Source organism: Poecilia reticulata, chromosome 16, assembly GCF_904066995.2.
Source record: "Poecilia reticulata chromosome 16, P_reticulata-male-v2, whole genome shotgun sequence".
Lineage (NCBI taxonomy): Eukaryota > Metazoa > Chordata > Actinopteri > Cyprinodontiformes > Poeciliidae > Poecilia > Poecilia reticulata.
In genome coordinates this window covers 14414542-14441432 of record NC_088845.1, presented here as the reverse complement: position 1 = coordinate 14441432, position 26891 = coordinate 14414542, and the positions used below count along the sequence as shown (strand labels likewise).

The following is a 26891-nucleotide window of genomic DNA, read 5'->3' as shown; positions in this document are numbered from 1 at the left end:
TGCAAAAGATACAAATAAAGAAAGATGAAAGAAAGTGGCTTAAATAAAACACTTTAATTTGAGACATGACTTTCATCTCATAACCTCTGACCTGATGTGATGTCACTCTTTGGCTGCTTTAGGTCTGAGGAGACACTCATGGTTTCACAGATGTGATTTAGAATTTTGAATTTTCCTTAAGATTAAAAGATTAAAATTACTCCTGAAAAAAAAAAAAAGATTATACAACTGTTAAAAGATTGGCAATGCTGTTTATTTACTTTTTTGACTTTGAATTAAAGGTTCTGATGCACCTATCAGAGAACCTCGAGATCCATTTCTCATCTCAGGATATTTTTAACCCTCCCACAGTCCTATGAAGGATCAGTGGACGCTGTGTGAGTTTTTGTTACCCTGAACACGGTCCCAGTGGGGTCGCACTGACCCTGCATTCGCTTTTACAATGTTTTTTTGACAGGCCGATGGAACACCCATATTGCTTCCTCGTTGTACAACCATGAAATCTGTGACCGTGAGACCGTGAGAGGGTTAAATGTTTGACCCACTAATTCTGATTGTCCCTCAAGAACTATAAGCGCTCAAAATATTTTTTTCTGGCCTTCCTGACATGCACATTTTTTTGTGACATGAACATATTTAGCTCATGTGTTCAATTAATAAGATAAAAGAAGTAACTCCATGTTGAAATGACTAAACTGACACTTTGACATCCAAATGTCATTTTGTCTGATTTTGTTTTCTAAGTTCATGCGGTAAATGTAATCCAAACTGACCCATGCAAGTGAATGATTGATAAAATGTGATCAGAATGAATTGGGGTTTTGGTTTCTACTCCTGCACTCTTTCACTCCTTTAAACTTTATGCTTGCTTGTTCTCTCCTCAACTTCTTCTTTCACACTCGTATTGCTGCTTCCTTTTCACCCACAAACAACTTCTTTACCCTTAAATTCCTTTATTTGTTATTGTTTTGACCAAAAACTGGCTTCCACTCTCACTCCCCTTGATCCCGCTGTTCAAATTTTCGGTTACATCGTGTGTTTTTGTGCTTTTCTTCTCAGATTCCCCCCCCTCCTCTCTCACCTTACCTCGCTGGCTCCCCCTCCTCCATTTCTTTGCCTAGAGACAAGCCTCAGTAACCTCAGCTGCTTTGCTTTGCACCTTTATCTCAGCATGGCCATCTTTCATTCCTCCAGTTCACTCCGTGCACGCTGCATGTCTTCCCTGCCACAGGCTCTGCTCTGCTCTCTGTTGGCTCGGTTTAGTCTGGGTCTCAATGTCATCGCTAATGTCCCGGCATGGCCACTGCATCTCTGCTTGTCGTTGTGTTAGTTGTGCGCACGTGTATTGGATTTCTTAGGCTCCACGATGCCAGATCGTTGTTTAAACGACATAATGCCTGCAGTGATTTGACCATACAAAGACCTAACTATGGAAACTACTTGCCTTTCACAGCCATCCTCCTCCTACTGGGCTTACGATGCTTTTGATGGAGTAGTGATGCTGCATATATTTGTTTCTCATGCTCTCTGTGCTGCGGTTTTTGTAATGTCTTCTACATTGTAGATGACCTGATGCAGGTCTGTGGCTCAGTTTCTTCTCAATTCCTCCACTACCTATGTTCCATTTTCTCTTCCAGTGTCTGCCTCGTTTGTATTTCTTCTGTTTTTTTCCCCGTGTCCCCATCTTTCTCTGTTCCCCATCTTTCGGTAGTGCGTGTGTCTGTTTATAAGTCTGATTTCTCTCCTTCGTTCCTCCCTTCTGTCTCTTCTTTCTTCCTGTCTCTCGCCCTCCTTCTCCCTCCTCTCTCCTCCCACTCTGTCACTCCCGGTCCATGCCTAATTTACTGGAGGTTTATTGGCACACAGGCAGAATTGTTTTGCCAAGCCATTACAGTTCAAAATTCAATGAAGGCACAATTCTCAGAAAGTGCTTTCCATCTATATCTCTGACCGGCTACCTTCCAGCGCTTGAAAAGAACCGTCTTTCTCTTTTTGTCCTTCGGTCCTCCTTTGCTTTATTTTCTATCACTCCATATTTTTCATGAACTTCCTCCCTTCGTTCTTTTGGATATTTCTCAGCATATATAGCAGAGATTATGACTCAAGTCTCAAGCTTAAGGGAAATGCACCTGGGAGGCATCAAATGTCTTATTTTAAAATGAAGAACCCACCGTGGTGATGTGTGGTCACCAGTTGATGTTCCTTTTCAAACATGTTTTCTTCAATGGCATTGATGTTTTTCTGACAAAACCGTCTGTGAATGTAGTACAGCAATCTGTTTGGGTTTTTTTCATGCATTTCAGCAAGGTGCTTCTAAATTTTGTCAAACGCTTCGACTCATGCGTGTCAACTTGCGCTTCCGATGCGCGTTCCTCTTTAAGCTCAAATCGCATCTAAGCTGCCAAAACAGACTTGAGATTTGACTTTACTAGCAATGTGAACATTTGAGACACGACTACAGCATATGTGTGTTGAAGCCTCACACAGCAGCTCCCACAGGTGAGACGTATATTTCCGCTGATTGCTATGTACAATCAATTGATAATCTGTTAGCTGTGGATTCACAAGAATAGCGACACAGATATTTTAAAAACTGATCACAATAACTGCAATAAATTACTTTTGGTTGTTTAAAGACAAAATGAACCCAACTTAATGTCTGACATGTTAATGTAACATTGCTATACTAATATCACTGCAAAGAAGACTTCCTGTTCTAAAACTCTTCATTCTCTCATTCGTGCACCACATCACGCTGCTCTTTATGTTGTAATTTAAACATAAAGAGCAGCGTGATTTGTTGTGGAAATATTTACTGCTTACATTCGTCAACAGCAGTTGTAAATGCATATTTATATCAAGCAAATGCTCAGACTCGGTTTGAGGAGGAGGAAAGCCTCTAAACATGAAGCGGTGGATAATTTGAACACCCAAGTGTTGACTATGACAACACAAAGACTCAACGGTTCTTCATAGATAGTATTTCCAAGTATTAAAGCATTCATCTCTACAAACATAAAAAAATAACATTTTTAAACGGATGTCTGAAAATTGAATTGATAATACACAGCAATGCAACATTATAGGCAGACTGGATCTCATGCATTTGGCAAAATAATATTTATTTCATTTATTAGGGTCTTGAGTTTTGCCCTGGAGTCGGGGTGCAACATTTGAAGCAACTTGATTTGGACTTCAAAGTTAAATTTGACTGAAAACCTAAGTTGAATTTGCCACAAAGAGTTTTGGGACTTGAATTGAAATTTCCCCTGAAAGACATGAAATTTGACTCGGACCAGCACGTTAAAGACTTGACTCAGACTTGGGGAAACACGACTTGTAAAAGGGTGTAGCATTTAGTTTAGCTGTGGTTTTCCCATCTCTCTCCGCAGCCCCATATTTCTCTGTGTTTCCTTCAACCCTCTGGATGCTGGATGATCTCTCTGCTGGAGAGATGAGGAGAGACAGACAGTGTAGTCTATTTATTGCCTCTTAATATTTTTTTTCTCTCTTTACCTCCAGACCTCAATCATTCCTCCCTTTTCTATTACAAATATTTTCTATTTCTCCAGGCGCTGATTTCACAAAAATATGCATTCCTTTGCTTTTCTCCACTACCCCCATCTCCCCTTTCTGATCTCTGAGGAGTGGTATTCCCATCTCTGACTTCTTCCCCCGATCTGCTCATTTTGCTCCTTTTGCCTCTGTTGTCCACAGGTCTCTCCTCCAATGTGCTTTTAAAAACATATTTTACAGTTTAACCTCTCCTCCCTCCATCCTTCCCTCTCATGTGCTTAGTCTTTTCGCCGTCTTTTCTTTCCCACTCGTATTTCTTTGCTCCTCCACTCGTTTCGTTTTCCCTTTCTTGTTTTGATCCTGTTTTTATTATTCATTACTGTAACTTGTTTCATCAGGTCTAAGCTCATTAGGCACTGACCTCTATTGCCTCTCATACCTCCAGGTTGGCAAACACAGCCACACAGTCAGACTTGCTTGTGTGTGCGCGCTTTTCATTTGAAGTCATACACTCGACTTCCATAAACCTTATCACATCGCCTTACCGCTATCTCTCCTTATACCTCCCGCAGCATTCTTGTTATTGGTTGATACGGCTTTTTCTTTCCATCTTCATCTTCCTCTCCGCTTCTTTATTTGTCTCCCTGCTTCTCCCTCCCTCTGTCTTACTCCATGTCTTCCCTTTCCCCTCCTTATCTCACTGGAGTGTATGTGTGTGTGTGTCTTCCCCCTTTCCCGCTCCCTCCCTGCCTCCCTTCTCTCCTCCAGGTGCGCCTGCTGTACTGCTCTCAGGAGGAGGCTGAGCTGGTCTTCCGTGCTGCCTGGGCTGCCGGTCAGGCCGGGGCCTCACACATGTGGTTCGCAGTGGGCCCCGCTCTCTCGGGTCTGGGCATGGAGAGCTTGCCTCGGGCGTTATTTGCCGTTCGGCCCCAGGGCTGGAGGGACGAGCCTCGCCGAAGGATCGCTCGCGGTGTGTCTGTGCTCACTCACGGAGCGGTGGCGATGCGCAAGGAATATGGAAGCACGGGCGGGCCAAACTTTGTCACCACATGCATGACAGATGCCAATCAGACCCAGAGGCTGCGAAGCAGGATGAGGTAAAACAGGAAGTTTTCAATTAATGACTTAATATCAGGTGATCTATAAAGCTTTTCTGTCCCTTGAATCTTTTCACATTGCATCACGGTACATCTGCAAATATCAAAGTATTTTATTGACTAGAGGTAAAAAAATTTTTTAGACGTATTTCTGTCTGACGCACCTGAATTTAAAAAATGTTGCTTTTGTCATAAATCTGCAGAAGTTGCTCGCATGCTGAGGGACCAGTTTAACCATTTGTGGTAGATGTTTTTGGACCTTTAACATATCTTAAAATTGTCCAAGAGGTTTGAAGTTTGAGACCCATGTGACAGACCAAAAAAAACGTTGCATAATTGGAAGGGGAACATAAATTGTTTTAATCTTGAATAGAAATTGGTTTTAAGATGAAATATGAAAATTATTGCACGGGTTTGTGTTTTGCATCCCTAAATTACATCGAATCCAAAATTTTTGCCTTCAAAAGTGATCTGATTACAAAGTGTAACCCAACTTTTTTTTAATTTTATGTTCAGTATAAATCCAGCTAAGCTCTGAAGGTCTCAAAGTTTTGTCAGAGAAGATCAGTGAAGAAAAAGCGTCACAATGACCAAGGAACACAGCAGGCAGGAAATTGCAGTGATGCTTAAAATAGGGACAAAAGTATAAAACAACATCCAGCTTTGAGTATTTCACGCTTGGAAAAAAGTATTGCACATTTGCAAACCAACCAAATCAGGCGGACCTAAACAGGCCAGACAAACGGAGCATTAATCAGTGACGCAGCCGTCAGTCATCAACGACATCCCTCAACTTGAAGGTCCTGTAGAGACTCTGTAAGCATCAGGACTCCCTGCAGTTTGCTTATCACCATGGAGTTGGAGTTGAAGACTCCATCATACACCTGCTTCAGCAAACCCACTGTCATTTGGACAAAGTAGGCAGCATTGTTATGATTTATTCCTTTATTTCTCAAGTGCATTTATCACAATTCAACCAGATCTGCTTTGTCAGAAACTCCAAAAAACCCAGATGAAGGACTTAACATGCCGAGGATGTAATTCAGGTGTGTAGAACCAGGGAAAACACCGAAAAGTTTCAGGAAAATCCCAGCAGAACATGTTGAACTTTGTGATAAAATGCAAAACAGTTGAAGGCATCTGGACACTTTTGCAATTTACTGTAAAAGATAGCTTACAGGCGCCAGACTAAGTATGTTAAATAGGAGGAAACAAAAATAGAGGTGGCATAAGGTGAAATTTTTCAGAGAGGATATTTGGTTCATGGCCAGAATTAGCCGGGAGATATATGGGTGGAATTAGCAGATTCAGTGTCAGGGAGCAGGCACACAGGGGATATCTGAATTTGGGGCTGGCTATCATCCATGCAAAATAGATGATGTTGGTGCGTGTAGTTGTGAGTTGGCAAAATTACCGTAGCATCTGTAGCAAGCGGACCATGTCTCATGTATATTAATGAGGGGCTTTTAATAAATTCCTTATAGGCTGTACAAACACATAGCAACAGACTCTAACAGGTTGCACTAGTGGCCCTCGTTAGCATCCCGGATTATTTTTAGCTTTGTTTAATCTTACAACAGGTATGCAATGCAAGTGCATCATACATGATTTTAGGGAACCTGGTTGCTCAAATTGGCTCAAACGGGTAATTAATTTGTTTATTTGCAGTCATTTTTTGTAAATGAAGCAGAGCACCAACAGTGAGGCAATTATGTTGACATGATTAATGGATTCTTCTGTGTTTGTTTATAAACTATGTCCAGGAACAAGAATAGAAAGCTGTTTTCATTTCCATCTTTTTGTACTGCTACCTACTGTTCACTGTCTGCAACTACAAGTTCAACTGAGGGGAAAAAAAGAAAAGCTTTCAGCTTTCTTTTTTATAAATTTGGAAATAGCATTTGAAGTTCTGTCCTGTGATTATCACTCTCACTATAGAGGTTGAAGCCTATGCAGAGAGCAGCAATTGTATGACTTCAAAGATCCTGACAGTTTAGTGTGTCTGATCATTTGTCTGTTGATTTGATTAACAGAAAATCCCAGACTGTCATCACAGAGCTTCTGTGGTTTAGCATCAAACAAGTAAAGAACGTGACAGGTGCTTTGTTGTAGAAAATACATTGAGATTTTTGATTCTGCCCTTCACTTAAAAAACAAAACCAAACCAACTTTATTTATAAAGCACTTTAAAAACAACCACAGCTGATACAAAGTGATGTGAATCAACCTCACAGTTTTGAAAGCAAGGTTGCACAGCTCACTGGGGGTGCAAATGCCAAAATCAGTACAGTACAGTACTACAACACCAGGTATCAGGCACTTGAACTGAACATCTCTTGTGTATTGTAAAATATTTCTACTACCTCACTGTGTCTTCCTATTCTCTCTGAATAACATGCAGGTATTTCAGCAACATAACGCTTGGTGGTCGAGACTATTCCTTCAATAGCGACGGTTACCTGGCCAACCCTTTCTTGGACGTCATCTCTTGGACACCTGGAAGAGGTTGGGAAGATGTAAGGACATGAAATCAGTTCCTTATTTATAACCATGTGTTTGCAATGATTATCATCATATGAGGAAGGGGTTTGCACCACGTAGTGTTTATGATTGGTATAGCAACAGTTTTCTATGTGAATCTGTAAAAGTGAGGGGGGGGATATAATTATTTAATTAAGTGTTGAATTCATATATTTGCTCACATAGATAGTACGCTGATATTCTTTCCTTACATTATAACAAATCAACAATGAAAAAATGTCATTGTGTTTATTTTCAAGCAAAGTCCCTCATTATTTTGATGATATTCCCAACTACAACTTTGTCTCCAGTTTGAAAGAGGGAAAGTACAAATATATGTGGGTTTTTGCTGTTTTAAGCAACATCAGAGTCTTGATTGCTCTGTGTAAGCTTGAAGGAAAGAGCTGTTCTGCATTGGCATCTGAAAAAAGAGCTTGAGGCGAGCAGGGAGGACAGGCGGGTTGTAAGGTTTAATGTTCATGTAAAGTTCACTCAGGCTGTCAGGGCCCTAAGGCAGAAGGCAGAGGATTTCTGCTGACCATTTAACTGTACTTGGTTTGACTTGATGCCCTTGTTATGCTGCTGCTGCTGCTCCAGGTCTGTTTTCCTGTTTTCTTTCTGAAACACTTTCACTTAAAATGCTATGATCAGGATTTTAGTGGCCAGTGCAAATTGCTGGTCAACTTCCTTTCAGTTTCACCGATAGCTTACAATCTTTGGCAGAATTAAAAAAGAAAAGAAAAGAAAATATGCTGCAGGATTTTTTAAATAAAGATAGTTTGGAATCCAAGGAAAAAAAAGGAAATAAAAATGTTTTTCCCATTTATGCCTCCAACCCTAATCAGATTTGTACTCATCTGAAAACTGCTGGGCCACACAGTGGATCCTAACTAAAAATTTAACTCACTATGCAGAAGTTTCCCTGTTAATATTACAGGTTATTAAAATGATTAAATAAAACATGAAACACAATTTCTGTGGGACAGCCTTCAGACTGACATGATAGATGACTGACAAGAAAAGTGTTAAAAGGTTGTGTTCTTTCTAAAAAAAACAAACAAAAGAAACACTTGTTTTAAATGATTACAGATTATTTTATGAAGCAAAGACATTACTTAGTGTTCTCAGTCACAAGCATTCAGCCCGTAAATCAAATCAAAATCCTCATATTTTAGAACCACCTACTGCAGAATGACTCTCATGTAAATCTCACCATGAAACACGCCTGGCGTAGATGGCTCTTTTCTGCCCATGCTTCAAAATGTCAGTAAATATGCGGATGACATTGTTGTTGTAGGGAGCCATGCTGGGTGAGACATCAGCTTTGTTTGGGTGACATTGTGCACAGAGGCTTTTTCCCCCACATTGTACACACCTCTGTGATGCTGTGGAAGTAAACACTTCTCTACCACTGCTGCTTCTTTGTGAATGTTGTAGCAGGCACAGGAGAAGCACGGAAAACATGAGACAGGAAATGTAGCACGCATTTGACAGCAACAGGTGGTGCATACAGTGCCAGAAAAAAAAACAAAGCATTTGTCATCCTAAAGATTTATTCTTCTTTTGCTTTTATGCCGTAGTTCAGTATTTCAGATCATGAAAGAAATTGTAATATCCTGTCCCAACCATCTTGATCCTACTTGAGAAAATGCAATCATCCCCCACTTGTTAAATTATATAATTTCAGCTCAGTTTTACCTGGGAATTTCAGAAGGCAGTGCAGATATACGAAAAAGAAACTGAAGCACTTTTTACTGAAGGAACTGAAGGAAAGTAAAACGTTAATAACAGAAGGAGAGCGTTTAGTTGTTGGCAGCAGACGATGCCCCCCTCCAGGAAGGTATCAGTGCTAAGCAGAACGACGAGCCAGATGGAGCTTCTATGAAGAGTAAAAAAAAAACTGAGAGAAAACATAAAGCTGAAAGTTGAAATAACAGCAAATAATGCAAACTGGAGAGAAGGAGGAGAATGTAGTTTGGATCAGACAAGTGGTCAGTTTTCCTCCAGCAGCTTGGATAGCTCAGAATAACCTTGGGACACTCTCAACTATAAGCTGACCCATCTGGCGTAAAAATAAGATATTGGAAGTCAAACACAGCGGTGGTAGTGTGGTGGTCAGGAGCTGCTTTGATGCTGCAGCACTGAGGCAAGTGGCAAGTGTTTGATGGACCCATAAACTCTACTCTCAGCCAGATAATCCTGAAGGAGAATGCCAGTTCATGACCTTAAACTCAAGCATACTTTAATTATGCTGCAGGACAATGATCTAAAGGACACCATTAAGTTCACTTCTGAATGGCTAAAAAAAAGAAAAAAGAAAAAAAAAGAACTAAAATAAAGGCTATTGAAAGTTCAGACTTGAATCCAATTAAGATGCTGCAGACTAACCTTAAGTAGGCCATTCAAAAACCATCTAATGTGGTTTAATTAAATTCTAATTTTATAAGAAACACATTGCCAGTTACTGCAAATAGCTTGATGTTAGTTCAGGCCACCAAGAGCTGTGCGACCAGTTGTTAGGTTTAGAGGTATACTTCTGTTTTCATTTAAAATCATGCTGGTCAGGATATTTATTCTACCAGTATTTAAAAATAGCTTTTTTGTATTTACTTGGGTTATATTGTCAAAAACCTTTTTTATTGTCCTGCAGTTCCAGAGGACCTCAGGAGCCATCCTGTACATTCCTGTTTGTGGAGGAAATCCTGTGTTTGGAACATTCATGGGTTGTTTTATTAAGAGGTTCTGTAACTGATGTGGGTTGATGCTTTTATAGATCAGGAAAGGCGAGTGTTCTTAGTTTTGAGGCATGCGATAAATCAGGAATGAAGAAAAAAGAAACCTAAGCTCTCAGCTCTGAAGGAGTTATTCCATCATGTTCGTTTCCCAGGCTACTTTGCAAACCTTCTCAACTGCAGTTTGTAGATTTTTGGTTTCAAGCTCTCATTTGCAATTTTCGGAAATGTTTTTTTTAATTTATTTATTTATTATTTGACAAGTAAGAAATGAAATGAGAAAAAAAAACGGCATGGCCACAGGAAAATATAAAAGTTGGAATCCCCCTTCTGCTTTTGCAGGCTAAGAGGATTCAGAGAGGGACAGCAACATAAGGAGGGCTTGAACAACAAACAATCACTTGAATTTAAACTCTCAGATTAAGTGGTGTATTAGCAGTAGCTTAATTTTGGACTGCATCGCTGCAGAAAACACACTTTCTGGATTTTGTCAGCTTTTACGTCGGATGTGTACTAGAAAGTATTAATCTATTATCAAAATAATAATTAATGTACGAAAACAACTGAACATGCAGTTCTGACTAAAAAGGTCATACAATAGACAAACATTCTTTAAAAAAAATATTAATAAAAAATGAATACTAATACAGAATATGATGTCTACATATTTTAAAAAGCTACCCATAGGCTGAACAGGAAATAAAACGTTGACAGATTTATTTGTTGGTCTGACAGTGTACTCATCTTTTTTCTAATTTAACAGCCCTTCCTGTTGTCATATTTTTTATTAGTGGTTAGACAGCAATAACCCTCTGTTATATTTGGTCAATGGTGGCTGATTATCCTGCATCCAGACTGCAGGTCTTTGCTTGGAAGGAAAACACACGTGAAAGATGAAGAAGGTTAAGATTTCGGGATGTTAATACATTCTTCTTATAGATATACATGCAACACTTCATGCAGGCTTTTCAAGCATCACCAGCGTTAGTCTGTCATGCATATTCTGCAAAACAGTTTTTCTTTCCTTCATGCCGGGAAGTCTTGTTACCTGCTGGAGATGGTTTCCCTTTTCATACAGAGGGATTTCACCCCCAGTCAGTGTCAGAGGAGTGTGAGCGCTGCTCATTTTCTCAGCTCTACACCCGCTCCTTAACGCCACCCTGCACATGCACAAAGACGCGCAGCCTACTCAGATCATACTCTCCCTTACTCTCCCTGCAGTGGCACAAATAGGGACATGTGAGCACGCAAACACACATTGATGGTTCTCAGCTTCCTGCTGGTTTTAACAGCCCACCAGCATCCAGCCTCAGCATGTCGTAACACGTTGACTTCTGCCATGTCCCTCAAATCCCTTTCAATTAGAGACTCCTGCACTGGTCCTTCGTATCGGTGCAAACCCAGTGTGCAAAACCCGCCCACACCCACACACACACAGAGACCAACACTCACATACTCAGATTGTCCACATAAACATCCACAAGCGTGCACATGAAGGAGAGAGCCTACTGTATTCTCACAACCCTTCTTGCATAAACCCAAATGCCTCTATCTGCCTATTATGCACATCCATTCTGTTGAATATTTAATGTTCTTTTTACAATGACTGCACCATTACTTAGAGCCTGGGAGCCCCCAGCTTAGCTCTCCGAAACACTGCAGACGAGTGCTGAAGGTTGTCCAGCGCTAAACGGGGCGTCTTTCGGCTGTGGACGCAGCGCAAACAGCGAGTGGTTTCGGGATATTAACAAAACTTAATAAACATTTGATAAAGCTCCCCTCAGCTGCGGAGGAGTAAAACTTCAGTTTAAAGTGGCTCCCAGTCCTCAAACTTTTTGCTCCGAGGCAAAATACTTTCTCTGCCGCACCATATTCAAGTAGTTTTTAGACTTTTGCGGTGCTATTTTCTTCTTTTTCTCTTTCTGACATATGTGTCTGCTCCTTTCGGGGTATTTGTCTTATAGAGTGCAGCGTTCCCCTCAGTAAGCTTTGTCTGTTTCCTGTCTGTGTTCCCTCACAGTGTTTTGATTGAATGTCTGTTGCCGAGCTGCGGTCGAAGTGCAGTCGAGACACTGTCATTGTTGCCACCCCCTCCTCCTCTCTGCCAACGCTTACATTACACTGACAGGCAGACTGCACAGAAGCTGCCAAACTTTACTCTTCTGGCCTGCCTGAGCAATCACATTTTTATTTTTAGCTTTCTTTTAAATATATACAGTATAAATGTGTGTGCGTGTGTTTGTGCACCGTGGGGTTTATGCTTGTAAATACCTCTCTAGCTTTTGTGAGCGCTTTTCATCATGTCTGCACTTTATTGTGACTCTGATCATTCAGAGAAGTGTAAAACCCAGATCTTTTGGGAAGTACGCCAAGCTTTCGAATGTTTACTATCCCGGAAATACAACGGATTCAAGCTGGATAATACCAGTGCGCACTGTTGATGAAATTAAACATTCTCATTTTCAGGTCAATAATTGAAAGAATAGAGACTTAGCATATATATATTTTTTATAATCATGTGGAAACAAAGGTTTACTTTTACTTTTGAAATGTCTGTTAGTACCTCTGTCCCTTTAAACTGGACCCTATTTAATTATTGAACCAGGATAATTTCAGTTAAAAGTAGGCTGCGGGCTGTTTGGTGATCTTTCAGGATAAAAGACATTTAAACTTTGCACAGCCACTTTAACTCTCTGTCTAAAGCAAACTACTTCTGGAGCGACTCTCCTTAATATCTAAATTCACGCAGTTATTGCCGTATTTGTCTGTTTACTGTTTCTTTCCAGCAAATATGTGTCTAATAATTACCTCCATCAAATATTGTTATTATTTACTTTCAAGTGTTTGAGGAAAAAAAAAACATGATAGACTCACAATATGCTGAATAATACCTGAGCAGCATAGTAAAATATAACTATTTGCTCTGCATGATGTTCTGGCTTTATGAAGGCTGTGCTCTTTCAGCTTTATTGCTTCTAACAGAGATGCTTATTGTGCTTGTTAGTGTCTGTAGTTTATGGTGATGCTTGTCTTTCAGCTTTTTCTTGTTTATGTTTCTCTCTTTGCATACTAGAACGGTTGATAATATTATTCAATTTTATTCATGCGCAACAGAACAGGATAAATCTAATAAATATCTTGCCGACATTCCTACAATGCAATGAAGTACAAGGCTCTCAATAGTTCTCTTTGCTTTTCTTTTTTTTAAGCCTTTTTCTCATATTGGGAGGATAAATGACAGAATCTAGTTAAAATGTTAAAGTGTGTCATGTCTTCTTGACATACATATGCACCGATTAGATTTTTGGTAATGTTATAAAGAGGCACAGGACTTTTATTATAACAAGATTTAGCAAGGTCTTAAAGATTTATGATCTCAAAACTGTTCAAATTTTCGGTCATATCTTGTCCAGATGATTTAAAGGTGCAGCATAATGTGACTGTTTTCAGCTTTACATTATCTTATAATGTTATTCTCTCATCAAAAACATACTTGTAGTGCTGCTTCAGATATTTCACGCATGTTTGAGAGAACCCTTCCCCCCCACAGCTGCACTAAGCTCCTTCAGACTAGCCAGCAGTAATTAGCAAACACCTGATGAGCTGATTATTTAAGCTACTTCTGAGTGCAATGCTTGTTGTTTTTATAACAGCTGAAGGTAAGATAGTTACTTTATTGTGCTGTAAAACATAGTTTTTATATGCCTGGGATGTACCTAATACTGCGTCTTTAAGAAGATGCTTCAGTAATGCAGACCTACCTCACTTGTTGCTGTGCACTGCTGATCAGATGGCGACAACATGGCTGCTACATGTCTCCCTTGCTTACAGGGAATGACAAATCTTTGTTTTAAAATACGGTGGATCTCCACTCACCCATTCATCCATCCACCCAGTCAGTCGGCCAATAAAACCACAGTTAACAAACTACATATTGAATGTCTATGAAACAGGCAACAGGGTAGTATGCTGAATACCATTCTGAATATTATTATTATATATATATATATATATATATATATATATATATATATATATATATATATATAATAAGCTTTAATCTGATTTCAATTTATTCAATGAAACATTCAAACAAGCCAACAAGTCAAATGTTTCTGTTCTAAGTAATGAAGATTTCCATTACATTGCCAATATTAAAGAAAAAAACTCCCCTGAGCTTATTGTGTGCATCCAACCCATGCAGGAAGTGGGCAGAATAATAGTGAAAGCTCATTTAGTGAATGTAATTCACAAAAACTTGCAAAGCTGAAGGAGCAAATGAATGGTGACGGAAAAGGGCATGCAGGGAACTAGACAAGCTAACATGAGGCTGGATGACAGGCTGACAACAACAGAGGATCTGACAGAGGACTGACTGAACTGAGAAGAAGACGTTCTGGGAAGATTGTTACCGGCATGCCACACGGGAGAGGCAGTAACCAGCCGAGGGAAGGCAGGGAGCCGAGGCACTGCGGAAAAATACAGATAAAAACACTGTTCACAAAATGGTCACAATATGAGTAAATGCTAAACATTCAAAACAATCAAATTCACTGAATTACTAAACACTGTAAGCAGAGACCAATGTGACTCAACCAAACTCAAAATGGTGCAGATCATGACATCCTATTTTAGTCACTCAATTAGGAGTGAAGCAGTAATATTCAGCACAGCCATCTATAAACTACTGAAAATGAATAGTGAATTAGTAGCTTTTTAATTTCTGCTTTTGCCCAAGTCTATAATAATAATAAGATAATAATCATCTCATTTTATGGCAGCAGAAGAATAATTGAGGCTTTTCTGTTTTAAATAAAATCAGTTATGTCTTCAGTTTAACTTTTTTTTTTTTTTAACAGTTGAACCATGGCATTTTTTACTTGATGTTTATCATACACTCATAATACTGGCTGATGTTTAGTTGCATCGCATACTGTAATCAATAATGCTCGATACACACAAGTGTTCATTTAAAAAATGTTATTGAAGAGCTGGTGTTAACTAATTGAACACAACTATGTACGTACCCAAACACTGAAAAATGTTATTTTAAAAAGTAAAACTGCTCATCAAGGAAAGAAAACAAACTTATAGTCTGATGGTTTCAGCTCAAACTCCAAACGGGAGATACAAAGGAGTGTTCAGTACGTCGAAACAACACAATTACAAACTAAACTATACATTCAGAAATTCCCAATTCACCTCACAGTTCTGTAGCATCCTAATTTACTCGTTCAGGAACACAGTCACTAAATGATTCAAGTCGATTGATTCTTAACCCGCAGGAGATTTAAACCATCTGATCACAAGGGCCTCCACTCCAAAGGAACAGCTAATGTTACCAGGCGTAGGCGCAAAAGGATCGATGACCTTATTCTTCACATGGTTACACTTCCAAAGCCAGTTAATCACAATGTTCCCCTTTGTTTTACCACAACTCCCTGATAAAAAATAATAAGCTGCTGACACGAGCAAAGGGCAGGTTCTTTCTGTGCTTCCGCAACTTAGACGAGAGGAAAATAGTCTGATTATTTCATCTCACGAATGCTTTAGTTATTAATCAATACAATGACGCAAGTGGCTTAAATTCAACCAGATAAGTTCAAAAACAGAACAGAAGATATTCAAAGAATAGTACTGATGATCGACCCACGTGTTATCGATCGCTCAAAGAAAGTGATAATTATCGTTTGCCGCGTCGTGAAAAATATCCAAGAGCTGTTGTGTTGTTTACCCAGGCAGGGGGACAAAGCTGCTGATCTTTACCAGCATTCAACAGACTTTTTCTTTTTTTTTTTTACATTAATAAACATAATTTGTTCTGAAGAAAAAATTAATAAATATCAATACCTGGTATCTCCGATATGCAGTAAAACAGAACTTTCTGCTGAATTTCTGTGAAGTAAACGGTGAATGTGTTTGAGATGGGTGATTTGGCTCATGCCTTGCTTGGCCTTCATCATTGTGTCAATAGGTGGCACTTGAACTTGCACAGTTTTTCATTACTTATTTCTATCCTCGGTTGAGTAGGGGAGCGCACTTACCTTCTGCTGAGCATAGTGTAAGCTCTGAAAGAAAATATTGCTTTATACGGCTGTCTAAAAACACTCCAGTTTGAATCAGGATTTAAGCTTGCTAGTAAGACAAAATTCTAGGTCTACTTTTAGTTTAATTAAGAAATTTTCGCCACACTTGAATTTCTTTGGTTGAATATCTGGAATACTTTAACTGCTCGGACGTGATCGGGGGTTTTCCACATTCAACATAGATTCTTTGAAACAGTTTGAGTTTAGTAAAATCGTCATTCTATATGTGAAATATGTAATCCACACAAGAAGAGCTGACAAAAAATGAGAGATATAACCAATAAATGCCTCAAGGCAAACGTTTGTTTGTTTGTTCAAGACATATATTTTAGGAAGACATGTTAATGGTTTACGTGACAAATAAGGAGAGAAATATTTAAAATTATCTAAAAATATCTGGTATAAAAATGTTGCAATTATTTTAAAGTGATCAATTTATTTGTTTAAATGTGAAGTGGGATTACGGTAAGACAGTGGTGCCCAAAGTCGGTCCTCGAGGGCCGGCATCCTGCATGTTTTAGTTCTCTCCCTGATGGAAGCAACAACCTTCTCAGCATGTCAGTGTTCTTCTTAGGCCTCAAATGAGCCATCATTTGATCCAGGTGCGTTAAACCAGGAAGAGAACTAAAACATGCCGGATGCCGGCCCTTGAGGACCGACTTTGGGCACCCCTGCGGTAAGACATTTATCACGCAAATAATCTTGATGAGGAAAGCAATCTTAAGACAAAACATTTCTAAATCTGGAAAGCATGTGAATCCAAAAATTGTAGCATGAACTAATTCTGTCAGTCTTTCTCAAATCAAAAATCCCTTTGTTTTAATGACCTCCGCTCCGAGTGAGAAACGCTCAACACCTTCTCCTTTGTCAGTACCTGCCTTCAATATGCAGACAGAAAGTCAACAGAGTCAGCGCAGTTTGATTGTTTTTGATGCTTTCTGTTTATCACTGTTAAGAAAAAAAAAGGGATGTGTTGATTTATCGCTATTAACAAAGGAAGCACAGAGTGCAGCCTCCTCTGATGTCTCTCTCTTCTGTTCCCCTAGGTAGGCTGGTGGGAGAACGGCGTGCTAAGACTTCGGTACCCAGCCTGGTCCCGCTACGGGCCCTTCCTGAAGCCGCCCGACGACGCCCAGCACCTGCGGGTTGTAACACTGGAGGAAAGGCCATTTGTCATTGTAGAGCTTGCAGACCCTGCTTCAGGAACCTGCATCCGGGACTCTGTTCCCTGCAGACGTCCTCTCAATGCCAGGTTTGAATTAAGTCGCCCCTTTTTCCGTTCTAAAACACTGCAATTTATATTCGTATATAAAACCCTGCTAACTTTAAAATGCAACCGAACGAGGGCAGTTGTGAATGGACTCGGCATAATCCAGTGATGCTGTTGAACTGAAGTTACTTTTATCAAAGCTGCAGCCTTTTCACTCCCTAACCATAATCAATAAGAGACTGCTCATGAGAGGATCAGCAGAATGACTCAGAATGTGGAGTCAGATATGACCACAGAGGAGCTTTATGGTTCATCAGCATCAGGTGGAACGGCAGCCCCCATGCTACACTAAGCCATCAAACCTGTCACAGAGGTCCTTACCACAATATTTATTTTCTCTGACCTATTTCTTTTTAGTTATATTTTCTGTTTCTGTCTCTCTGCCTTTGCTTTCTCAGTGCGATCCATGAGGGTGTGGCTCCGCTGAAGCAGTGCTGCAAGGGTTTCTGCATTGACATCCTCAAGCGACTCGCAAAGATTGTCGGCTTCACCTACGACCTCTACTTGGTGACCAACGGGAAGCATGGGAAGAAAATTGATGGCGTTTGGAACGGCATGATTGGAGAGGCAGGTCTTTGGCTGTGTGCGCATGGGGGACGCCTGCTCTTCTGTCTGCCTTTTCTACAGGGGTGGAAATTAGACGGACACTTCACAAGACACCAATGTTATCCTAGCTATCAAATTTTTTTTTTTTTGGTAATTCTCAGAAGATGCTGGTCGATTGGTGATTGTTTTGTTTTTTTTTTGTTTGTTTTTTTTGCTGCCATATAAAATCAAGAAAGAGCTCAGATGATAAGAATGACTTCAGCCTTGCAGGGATTTATTTGGAAACACAGTTTCACAATCAAACAGCAGATTAAGAGCAGCCAGAAAAATATCTGCTGGATCAGTTTGCTTATAAGATACTCAACCAATTCTTTGTCCAGTATGTTGATAGCAGGCAGGTGCAGTCACTGCTGACTTATGTAGAAAGCAAGGACAGAATTTGGACTTTAATCGAATACTCTGTAAAACATGGGATATCTTAGAATTTGGTAATTCATGGATTTGTTCCAGCACGTCTGATTCTTTCTGAACAATCTAGGTCAATCATGGTGTAAATATCAGACAAATGTTTTTATTTGATGGCTGATTTACTAGGGGGAAAACGGCTAACTTAAACTAACTGGCCCAATGTGAATAAATAGTTGTCTTTTTTGCACAGAGTCATTATTCTCTCGTCAGCCCGCAGAATAATGTTGAGGATCATTGAGTTCTTTTTTCAGTAAAAGCAAAATGAGCCTTCATGCTCTTTGTGGTTAGCAGTTGGTTTGGCCTTGGAACTCCTTCATTGATGCTCTTTCAAAGTCTTTTTCTTATTGTCAGTTCAGGAACTCTACCCCATTAAATATTCCTTTACAAACCAAGATACCAGTGAATTTATTTCTCATCTGTTCTTGAATTTATTAAAATTGAGGCATGATGTGTTATATTTTGGGGATCCTTCGCCTCCACCATGTTGTCAGACAGGTTCTGCTGAAGTGTTTCTTTAAAAGCCCCAACATACTTTATCCGAAGTGCTGAAATCGACTAGCATTCATGTCGCCGCGTGACAAAAATTGCGTGATTTTGTTCGCCGAGAGGCATCTGATGTCATACTCTGGAAAAACGTTACAGCTGACCCTGGTCGAACTATTTCGACAGAACTCTGTGGGAAGAGTCGTGTGATTGGTCAGATTGTTGCTGTGATATAAATGCGTACAGAAATTTGTTCGGACAGCAATTTTTATATTTTTCTTCAACTAGTCCGCTTTCACTATCTGGCTTTTACATCTGCAGGAGGAGACCTGAATACTTTTTGAGGAAAATTGTGTTACATTGGGGGAAAATGTGCACATTTGTACAATTTGTCACTAAAAACTACAAAGATTTTCAAATGGCATAAAGTTCCTGGATGGATCCTCAATTCAGGTTGGACAGAAACCAGGCTCAGGTGTGGCTAATGAAATAGAATTAAACGTTACAAGAAATATGGTCAATCACAAGTCATTTCTAGCTTAACAGAAGAGATTATTACTTTTTTTTACACTGGATGGCATTTTTCCGTTTAGTCAAAAAATTCTAAGTTAAAAACTAAGTTTTATATTATTATTTTTGTTACTTTTGTTGTGTAAATTTGGTTAGACAGACACATCTGTCGGCGGTTAAATAGGTTTTCACTGCGCTGTTTGAACAGCACGTACATCTCTAGGGATAAATTCTGCATATTTTAGCACACAAATACAATATGGCATATGCCCCCAGCTATTTGTGGTTGGTCAATGATATTTTCTTGGTCATATAGGTCATGAACTGCCAACAAAACAAGACACAGACATGCTGGTGGAGAAATGGAGGGAAGAGTCGCAGTGAAACAGGCTTGCACACATATAGTACTGGCTCATCTGCTGAAATCAATACAGCGGCTGTGACTTCGTTGAAGCTTCCTGCTGTTTCTGTCTCCCAGAAGGAACTTGCCATACGCCATTAGTCATGCGTTTCTAAAACAGTTCCACAGTACTTTCCCCCCATCTTTTCGTTTATAACTTGACCACGGGTCAGAGCTGGCAGTCAGATCTATTTTTGCGAGTAAAAAAAAAGAAGAAAAGCCACACGTACTTTGTTTTCTCAAGCTAATTTCTGTCATTTTGATCAGCTCCTCCAAAGCCTGCCATTCTTTGATCAGGTAATCCGAAGACTTGCCAAAGTTGAGCGGAGGGGGCTTTGCGTTCCGCTTCGCCTCAGTTTTCTGCTGATTTGCTCTGAAGAGTGGATGTGCCATGTCTAATGTAGATTAACATTTCGCTTGTACAATCAGCAGACGCAGCGGTTTTCAGGTTTTTCTTGATGGTGGCAGAGAGAAGATGGCCCCCCCGCTCATTCTGTATGCTAAAGAGATGCACAGGAAACGCGTGTTCAATAATTGTACTGCGCTGAAACACTCACTCCCCTCATGCGTAGCTGTACAAAGGGTCAAGGTGCAGAAACGTCAGGGTCTGACTTGGGGAAACAAAAAAGGTGGTGGACTGTAAAAGATTGGCTTTGTCTGCTGGGAGCAGTTACACGAGTTTACCATAATTAGATTTCTTTCTCATCGCTGCTGTTGTCCCTTTCAGGTGGTGTACAAGCGGGCGGACATGGCCATCGGCTCGCTGACTATCAATGAGGAGAGGTCCGAGGTCGTGGATTTTTCTGTGCCGTTCGTGGAGACGGGGATCAGTGTCATGGTCTCCCGTAGCAATGGCACCGTATCACCATCAGCATTTTTAGGTGAGAGCTTTAGCTTACGGCATTAGCTGATGAGTAGAATCTAATCTAATTGTAAAGTGTTGAGTTTGCATAAAGTGCCTTGATCTTTGGTTGCTGGCCTCCACATCTAGATTATTTTCTTTTTTTTTCTTTTTTTTTTTAGCTCCTCATGTCTTCTTAATGTCTTCTTTCACTCCGTCAGCACACTCGAGGCCCCAGTGGGAGATCAGTGTTTCTGTCTTATTGAGTGTTACTGACTTACTGACTGAATTGAGCAGATCTTAAAAAAACAGGAAACGGTGTTTATCTACTGAGTGCCGTGTTTGCTCCAGTGCTTTTGTTCAGGGAGATTGCTGTATGTGCAGGTTCTATTACACCTCCATGCGTCCTCTATTGAATGAATGAACTTGTTTCTTTTTTTGTTTCTCCTCACAGAGCCTTACAGTCCAGCGGTGTGGGTGATGATGTTCGTCATGTGCCTCACTGTTGTGGCTGTGACCGTCTTTATTTTTGAATTCTTCAGCCCTGTGGGCTATAACCGCAGTCTGCAAACAGGAAAGAGTGAGTGATGCGTCTTACCTGTCCGTAGATCTCTGTTTGATGAATGGATTCAACAAAATGCATGAGGATAGATAGATAGGTAGGTAGGTAGATGGATAGATTGACAGATAAACAGAGATAAACTTTGATTACTTTCAAGGAAAAGTGTTTTTTTCCTCAAGTCCAAAAGTCACTTTCATAATTTATTGATAGTCGTATCGAGTGCATTGCCTCGATCCTTCATGTTGAGTTTTGCACATTATACATACAGTATATTGAACTGCATCCAAGCATTCTCAATATTAAAGCAGCCATTTATAATTCAGCAGTGTAGTTTGCATCCTGTGATAGTCGGTGTGCCTGATGCCTTGGTTCAATACCCCCCTAGATTTGCCTCCTTTACTCCATGATTGCAGTGCTCTGCATAATTTCACCTCTCTGTCATCCTCCACCGTATTTCCCCCCACCAGCCCTCGATCACTCGCTTCCCTTCTTGTCCTTTTTTTCCACAGTAACTTAAGTTAGAGCTGAGTATTTCGTTTAATAAATCTTTTCAAATATTTGGTGCAACAATTTATCTTTCCTGAGAAATTGTTGCACCAGAATGAAAAGCAACTACTACTAATAATGTGTAGTAGTTAATGCGGTGTGGGTTATGGTTATGAAACAAACCGTTTGTTTGTTTGTTTGCGTTTTTATTGTCTTTCGCTGTTTTACAGAATTGTGATTAAAATGGTTCCTACACAGTAATGAAAAAAGTCTGGAAATTGAATAAGCATTAGTCTCTTCCTAGTTGTCTAAAAGAATTTTAGCATTGGATGAAGTTATTGGAATAAAATACAAATTTACTTGACCTTTTTCTTTCTTTTTTTTTTTCCTTTTTTTTTTTTTACATCTTTTCCAGTAGTCAGTAAATGTGGAGGGCTGTGCAAGTACTAGTAAAGATATTACATCTTGCATTTAACGTTGCTTTGAGCTTCTTAAGCATTCCTACTCCTGATCTTTCTAATCATATTTTTTCTCCATTACCGTTCTGATCAGAGGCCGGAGGCTCCACATTCACCATCGGAAAATCTGTCTGGCTTTTATGGGCTATTGTCTTCAACAACTCTGTGCCGGTGGAGAACCCGAGAGGAACCACGAGCAAGATCATGGTGCTGATCTGGGCCTTCTTTGCTGTCATCTTTCTGGCCTCTTACACTGCTAACCTGGCTGCCTTCATGATCCAGGAAGAGTACATTGACACAGTTTCAGGTCTCTCGGACAAGAAGGTACCTCACCACTCGAATACTGATTAGGTTTAAAGAAGCAGAAGGAGAATTAATGTCCTCAAGTGAGCCAAATCCTATGCATTTGAATGTTAAATTGATTAAAGCATGGGAATTAAGGAATGAATAGAACCTCATGTAACATAACTCAATTACCACTTTTCCTGGACACACAAAAGACGGTCTTAAATGTTACTGTAAGTCCACAGACTTCTCTCTTTTCATTTTAAGAGGGTAAGTAGTGTTGTAAGTAAGTCTGGAGAGTGGACAGAAATAGGTCAGACAGATTGGTGCACAGCCTGGTGTGTCTCATGCCCCTTCTTTTTCCTCCCTCACCCTCTTTTCCTCTCATAGTTTCAGCATCCAGAGGAGCAGTACCCACCTCTCAAGTTTGGCACGGTGCCCAATGGGAGCACAGAAAAAAACATTCGCTCCAACTATCCAGACATGCACCAGTACATGGGCAAATACAACCAGAGAGGAGTGGAGGACGCCATCCTGAACCTAAAGACTGGGTCTGTTTGCCACGGCCAAGCCAATTTTCACACCACATGCTCGCCTTTAATTTTCCAACCATTGAATTTCAAATCACCCCGTGCTGTGCAACTCGTTGTCTGTCCGTTTATGATCCGATAAACTGATATGCACTTTAGACATAGAAATCAGAAATGTCAGCAGCATGAAAGATTGTGGAGATTAGAGCCAAAGACTGCATCTGCATTGTGCATCAGGAAACATGTTCAGACAGAAACATGTTTCATTAATTTATTTGCTATTTCCATCCCAGCTAAGTTATCTGATCCACTCTTATTTCCTTTTTTTTTTATTGTTTCTTTATTTGGAAAAATACACAAAAAAATAAAAACAGATGTCTTTGTTACATTGTTTGTTTTCCCATTTTTTTAAAATAAGAAAATCCAATAGTGAGTGAAGAGGGGACCATTGCGTGGTTCTGTGAAATCTACATTCCAGGGTGTTGAGAAAGAATGGGCCAACATAAACCAATGACTAAAAACAAAGACGATCAGTCCTCATCACAGATGCAATTATATGAACTCGGATGTGACAGGTTTTACATATTCAGTCCATTTACTCCAAATTGAATAAAATGTATCTATTTGCACCTTGAGTGAATAGGACAGTTTTTCCATTATGAATATATCATGTACTGAGTCAATAAATCATGTGCTGCGCCAATCCAGCCATCATTGCTTTAAGGAAAAAGCAAGGGAAGACCCCCTTGCTTTTTCCTTAAACCAAGTCAAGTTTATTTGTAGAGCACATTTTAGCAACAAATCAGTTCACTGCACTTTACATGATAAATGCATAATACAGGCACCAATTATGAGACAAGCAATAGAAATTACATTTTGTAAAATGCTATTATCAAAGTGATCAAGAATAACAATCACCAAATACATCAATGTTCCAGTTATTATAAATCAAAGACAACTCTTGACAAGCGGGATTTTAAACAAACGTGGTGTTTCAGCATTTTTGCGATTTTCTGGAAGTTTGTTCCAGATTAGTGAAGCATAAAACTGAATGCTGCTTCTCCATGTTTGGGCATGTTCTGGGGAAGCAGAGTAGAGTTGAACCAGTAGACTTGAGGGATCTGGAAGCTTGATACAATGACAAAAGATCTGTTTTGATTTTGATCATATAATGTACTGCATTTTTCTAGTGTTAGTGAGATGTGATGTGAGCAGCAGCGTTCTGGATAAGATGCAGCTGCTCAATTTACTTTTTAGGCAGACACTGTTGCAGTTGCAGTAATCAATTCTACTGAAGATAAATGCATGGGGGAGTTTCTCAAGATCTTGTTGTTGGAACATTATCTCTAAAATACTGAAAATGTTCTTCAGATGATAAACGACCGACTTTGTAATTGTCTCTATGTGTCTCTGAATGTCCAAGTCAAGGACCCATATGTTGGGCCTGATCAGTAAAAGCTAAAGTTGTGTGCTGACTGACTGTTGATTTTTTTCCTCTGTTGGTCCAAAAATTATTTCTTCAGTTTTGTTTTGTTTCTATTAATCTGAAGAAAATTATGGCACATTCATTCACTGATTTGTTTGCTTAGCACTTCAGTGGCTTCATAGTCACTTTGTGCAGTTGTAGTGTATATCTGTGTATCATCTGCATAGCTATGGTAACTAATCATATTTCTTGTCATAGAAACCTGGTTTCCATGACAAGAAATGGAAAACGATACCAATTAATTAATAATTAATTTTATCAAATAATATTTAACCTCAGTGCATATGCATGGAAAATAGAACTAAACATAAATATGCAGTTGACATACAGGCTATGAGAAAATTGTCTTGTGACTCAGCAAGACTAGTGGACGAAGGCTGTGCTAAACATGGATTACCGTATTTTCCGCACTATAAGGCGCACCGCATTATAAGGTGCACCTTCAATGAATGGCCTATTTTAAAACTTTTTTCATATATAAGGCGCACCGCATTATAAGGCGCATAGAATAGACGCTGCAGTAGAGGCTGGAGTTACGTTATGCATCCACTAGATGGAGCTGCACTAAAGTGAATATCAACAAAACAGTCAAACTCCGGTCGGCGAGGAGAGCCTTTTGTGACAGGGCCGGGGCGTGGCCGGACAATGGTCACCCTTCTCCGTTCGCGCACAGCATGTTCGTGGAGAGTGTGGTGCTAAATGACCTGCAGACGACCTGATTACCAGGTCCGTAGGTAGATAGGTCAGTCAAACTTTATTAACAAACCAGCGTTCTGACAACTAACCCAGCATGCACCCGACTTCTTCAGGCGAAAATGAAGTCGGCGGCTGCTTACCGTGGTTGCTAGACCTGTTGTGGCTCAATATTGGTCCATATATAAGGCGCACTGTCGGCTTTTGAGGAAATTGAAGGTTTTTAGGTGCGCCTTATAGTGCGGAAAATATGGTACATTATAATTTACTGCAGCGTCAGCTAAGCATCTAAGCTAACGCCTATGTCACTACTGCATTTAGCCTTTTGTTTCAATGTCCTCCTTCAACATGATGCCATTGGAAAAAAAGGACGGTGCACAACAACGGCATCAAACATTGTGACAGAAACGATTATGGCACAGGCTACATTAAGTCAATGGGCAATGCTCTTGGATGATAATTTCTGTGATCCTTTTTGAACAGATTCTGTTCAAACACTTTTGATACAACTATCCAAAGATGGAGTCCAGTCATCTGTGCTGTCTCGGCACACTTTAGCTAATGTGTGTTAAATGTGCTATTTGAAGCATGTTAATTGATTAGATGCACCATGGTGCTCACAGTATGCATTCCTCTTTACACTCCCATATTGCCTATCCATGCAATTAACACTGTAGAATATACAATTAGATTACCAGATAAACCAGCCTCCCACTGATTATTTGGACATGTTGAAAACTGCTGTCACACGAACGCTGCAGCATACATATCATGTATATCAGACATGCCCCACCACCGCAGAAACAACAACTCAGATGCAACTTAGATGACACAGCAATGACCCAATAAAAACTTCTATATACTTCACTGCAGAATGTTTATAATACAGCACAACGGGAATAACACAACATTGTTCTGCAGTAATTCCCCAATGAGCGCATCAAAAGCCTTACACAAACGAACATCACAGGTGTTAATGTCCCATTAAATCACATTCATTTCCTCATTTTTAGAAGCACATAAGAGATGTGGGTTTTTTTAAAAAAAAAAGAAAAATCTTTGGAATACATCATGGCAAGACAGGAAATGTTTCCATTCTTACATGGATAGAAAATCTGTCATAAGACGGTTACTCACTCTGGTTGTTGTTGGTAAAGCTATTTTTACTTGGCTTGACAGCCACTTTCAAAACTCAGAAGTACAACAACACTATCTCAAACCATTAACATATTAATATTGTTCATAATGTTGTTTTTGTGAAGAAATATGTGTGAACAGTTTGCATTCATTTAACTAACGCCATAACATCACAGCTGAATGTTATATCTAAACACTTTCTCCAGCACTTCAGAAAGCTGTTCTGAAGAATACAGCTTATTCAAACCTTGACATTAAACTAATATATCTGTACTTTTAGACATTGAGCATTTATGTAACAGATTTTAACTCATTTTTATTATTTCTACATTAAGGAATCTGTACAAGTGAGGATAGAAAATGTAAATTTACCCCCAAAGCAGGAACGTGCAGAGGGAGGAGCTGGGGGTGCTTGATCACCTGCCCTTTTTGCTCCTTGCCCCTAAGTGCCCTTTTGGTCTTTTTTTTTTTTAGTATTATTATTTCCTCAGCCCTCTTCTGACACATAAAAACATGTGCTAAAATTATTTGCTTTTTTGTTTCTTTTTTGTATAACATAATAAGCTGGTCACCTTGTTACCTTTGACCTTTTGCCGGTGACGCACGACGCAATTGCCTCTCGCGCAGCGAGATAAGGCGGCTAATTGCGGAGCTCAATGTTGCGAACGTTCCAGATTACAGAACAGTTTTTGGTGAATTAAAAAAAACGTTTTTGGTGAATAAAGTGGAGTAGACTTGCTACTTGTCAGATGACGGAAAACATTGAACGTATCGTTTCTGCTTCA

At 39.7% G+C, this 26891-nt stretch overlaps 1 protein-coding gene across 4 annotated transcripts in view; it reads left to right on the top strand.

The window, feature by feature from the left end:
* Positions 1-26891, top strand: part of grin2db (glutamate receptor, ionotropic, N-methyl D-aspartate 2D, b) — a 92223-nt gene that overhangs the window by 40847 nt on the left and 24485 nt on the right. For all 4 annotated transcript variants that reach the window (XM_081597208.1, XM_008431540.3, XM_008431538.3 and 1 more), the window contains exons 5-12: positions 4285-4613; positions 7015-7129; positions 16998-17203; positions 17620-17788; positions 20356-20509; positions 20924-21049; positions 22070-22299; positions 22651-22811. In XM_081597208.1, the coding sequence (XP_081453334.1) occupies positions 4285-4613; positions 7015-7129; positions 16998-17203; positions 17620-17788; positions 20356-20509; positions 20924-21049; positions 22070-22299; positions 22651-22811 (1490 nt within the window). The remainder of the gene's footprint in view (positions 1-4284; positions 4614-7014; positions 7130-16997; positions 17204-17619; positions 17789-20355; positions 20510-20923; positions 21050-22069; positions 22300-22650; positions 22812-26891) is intronic.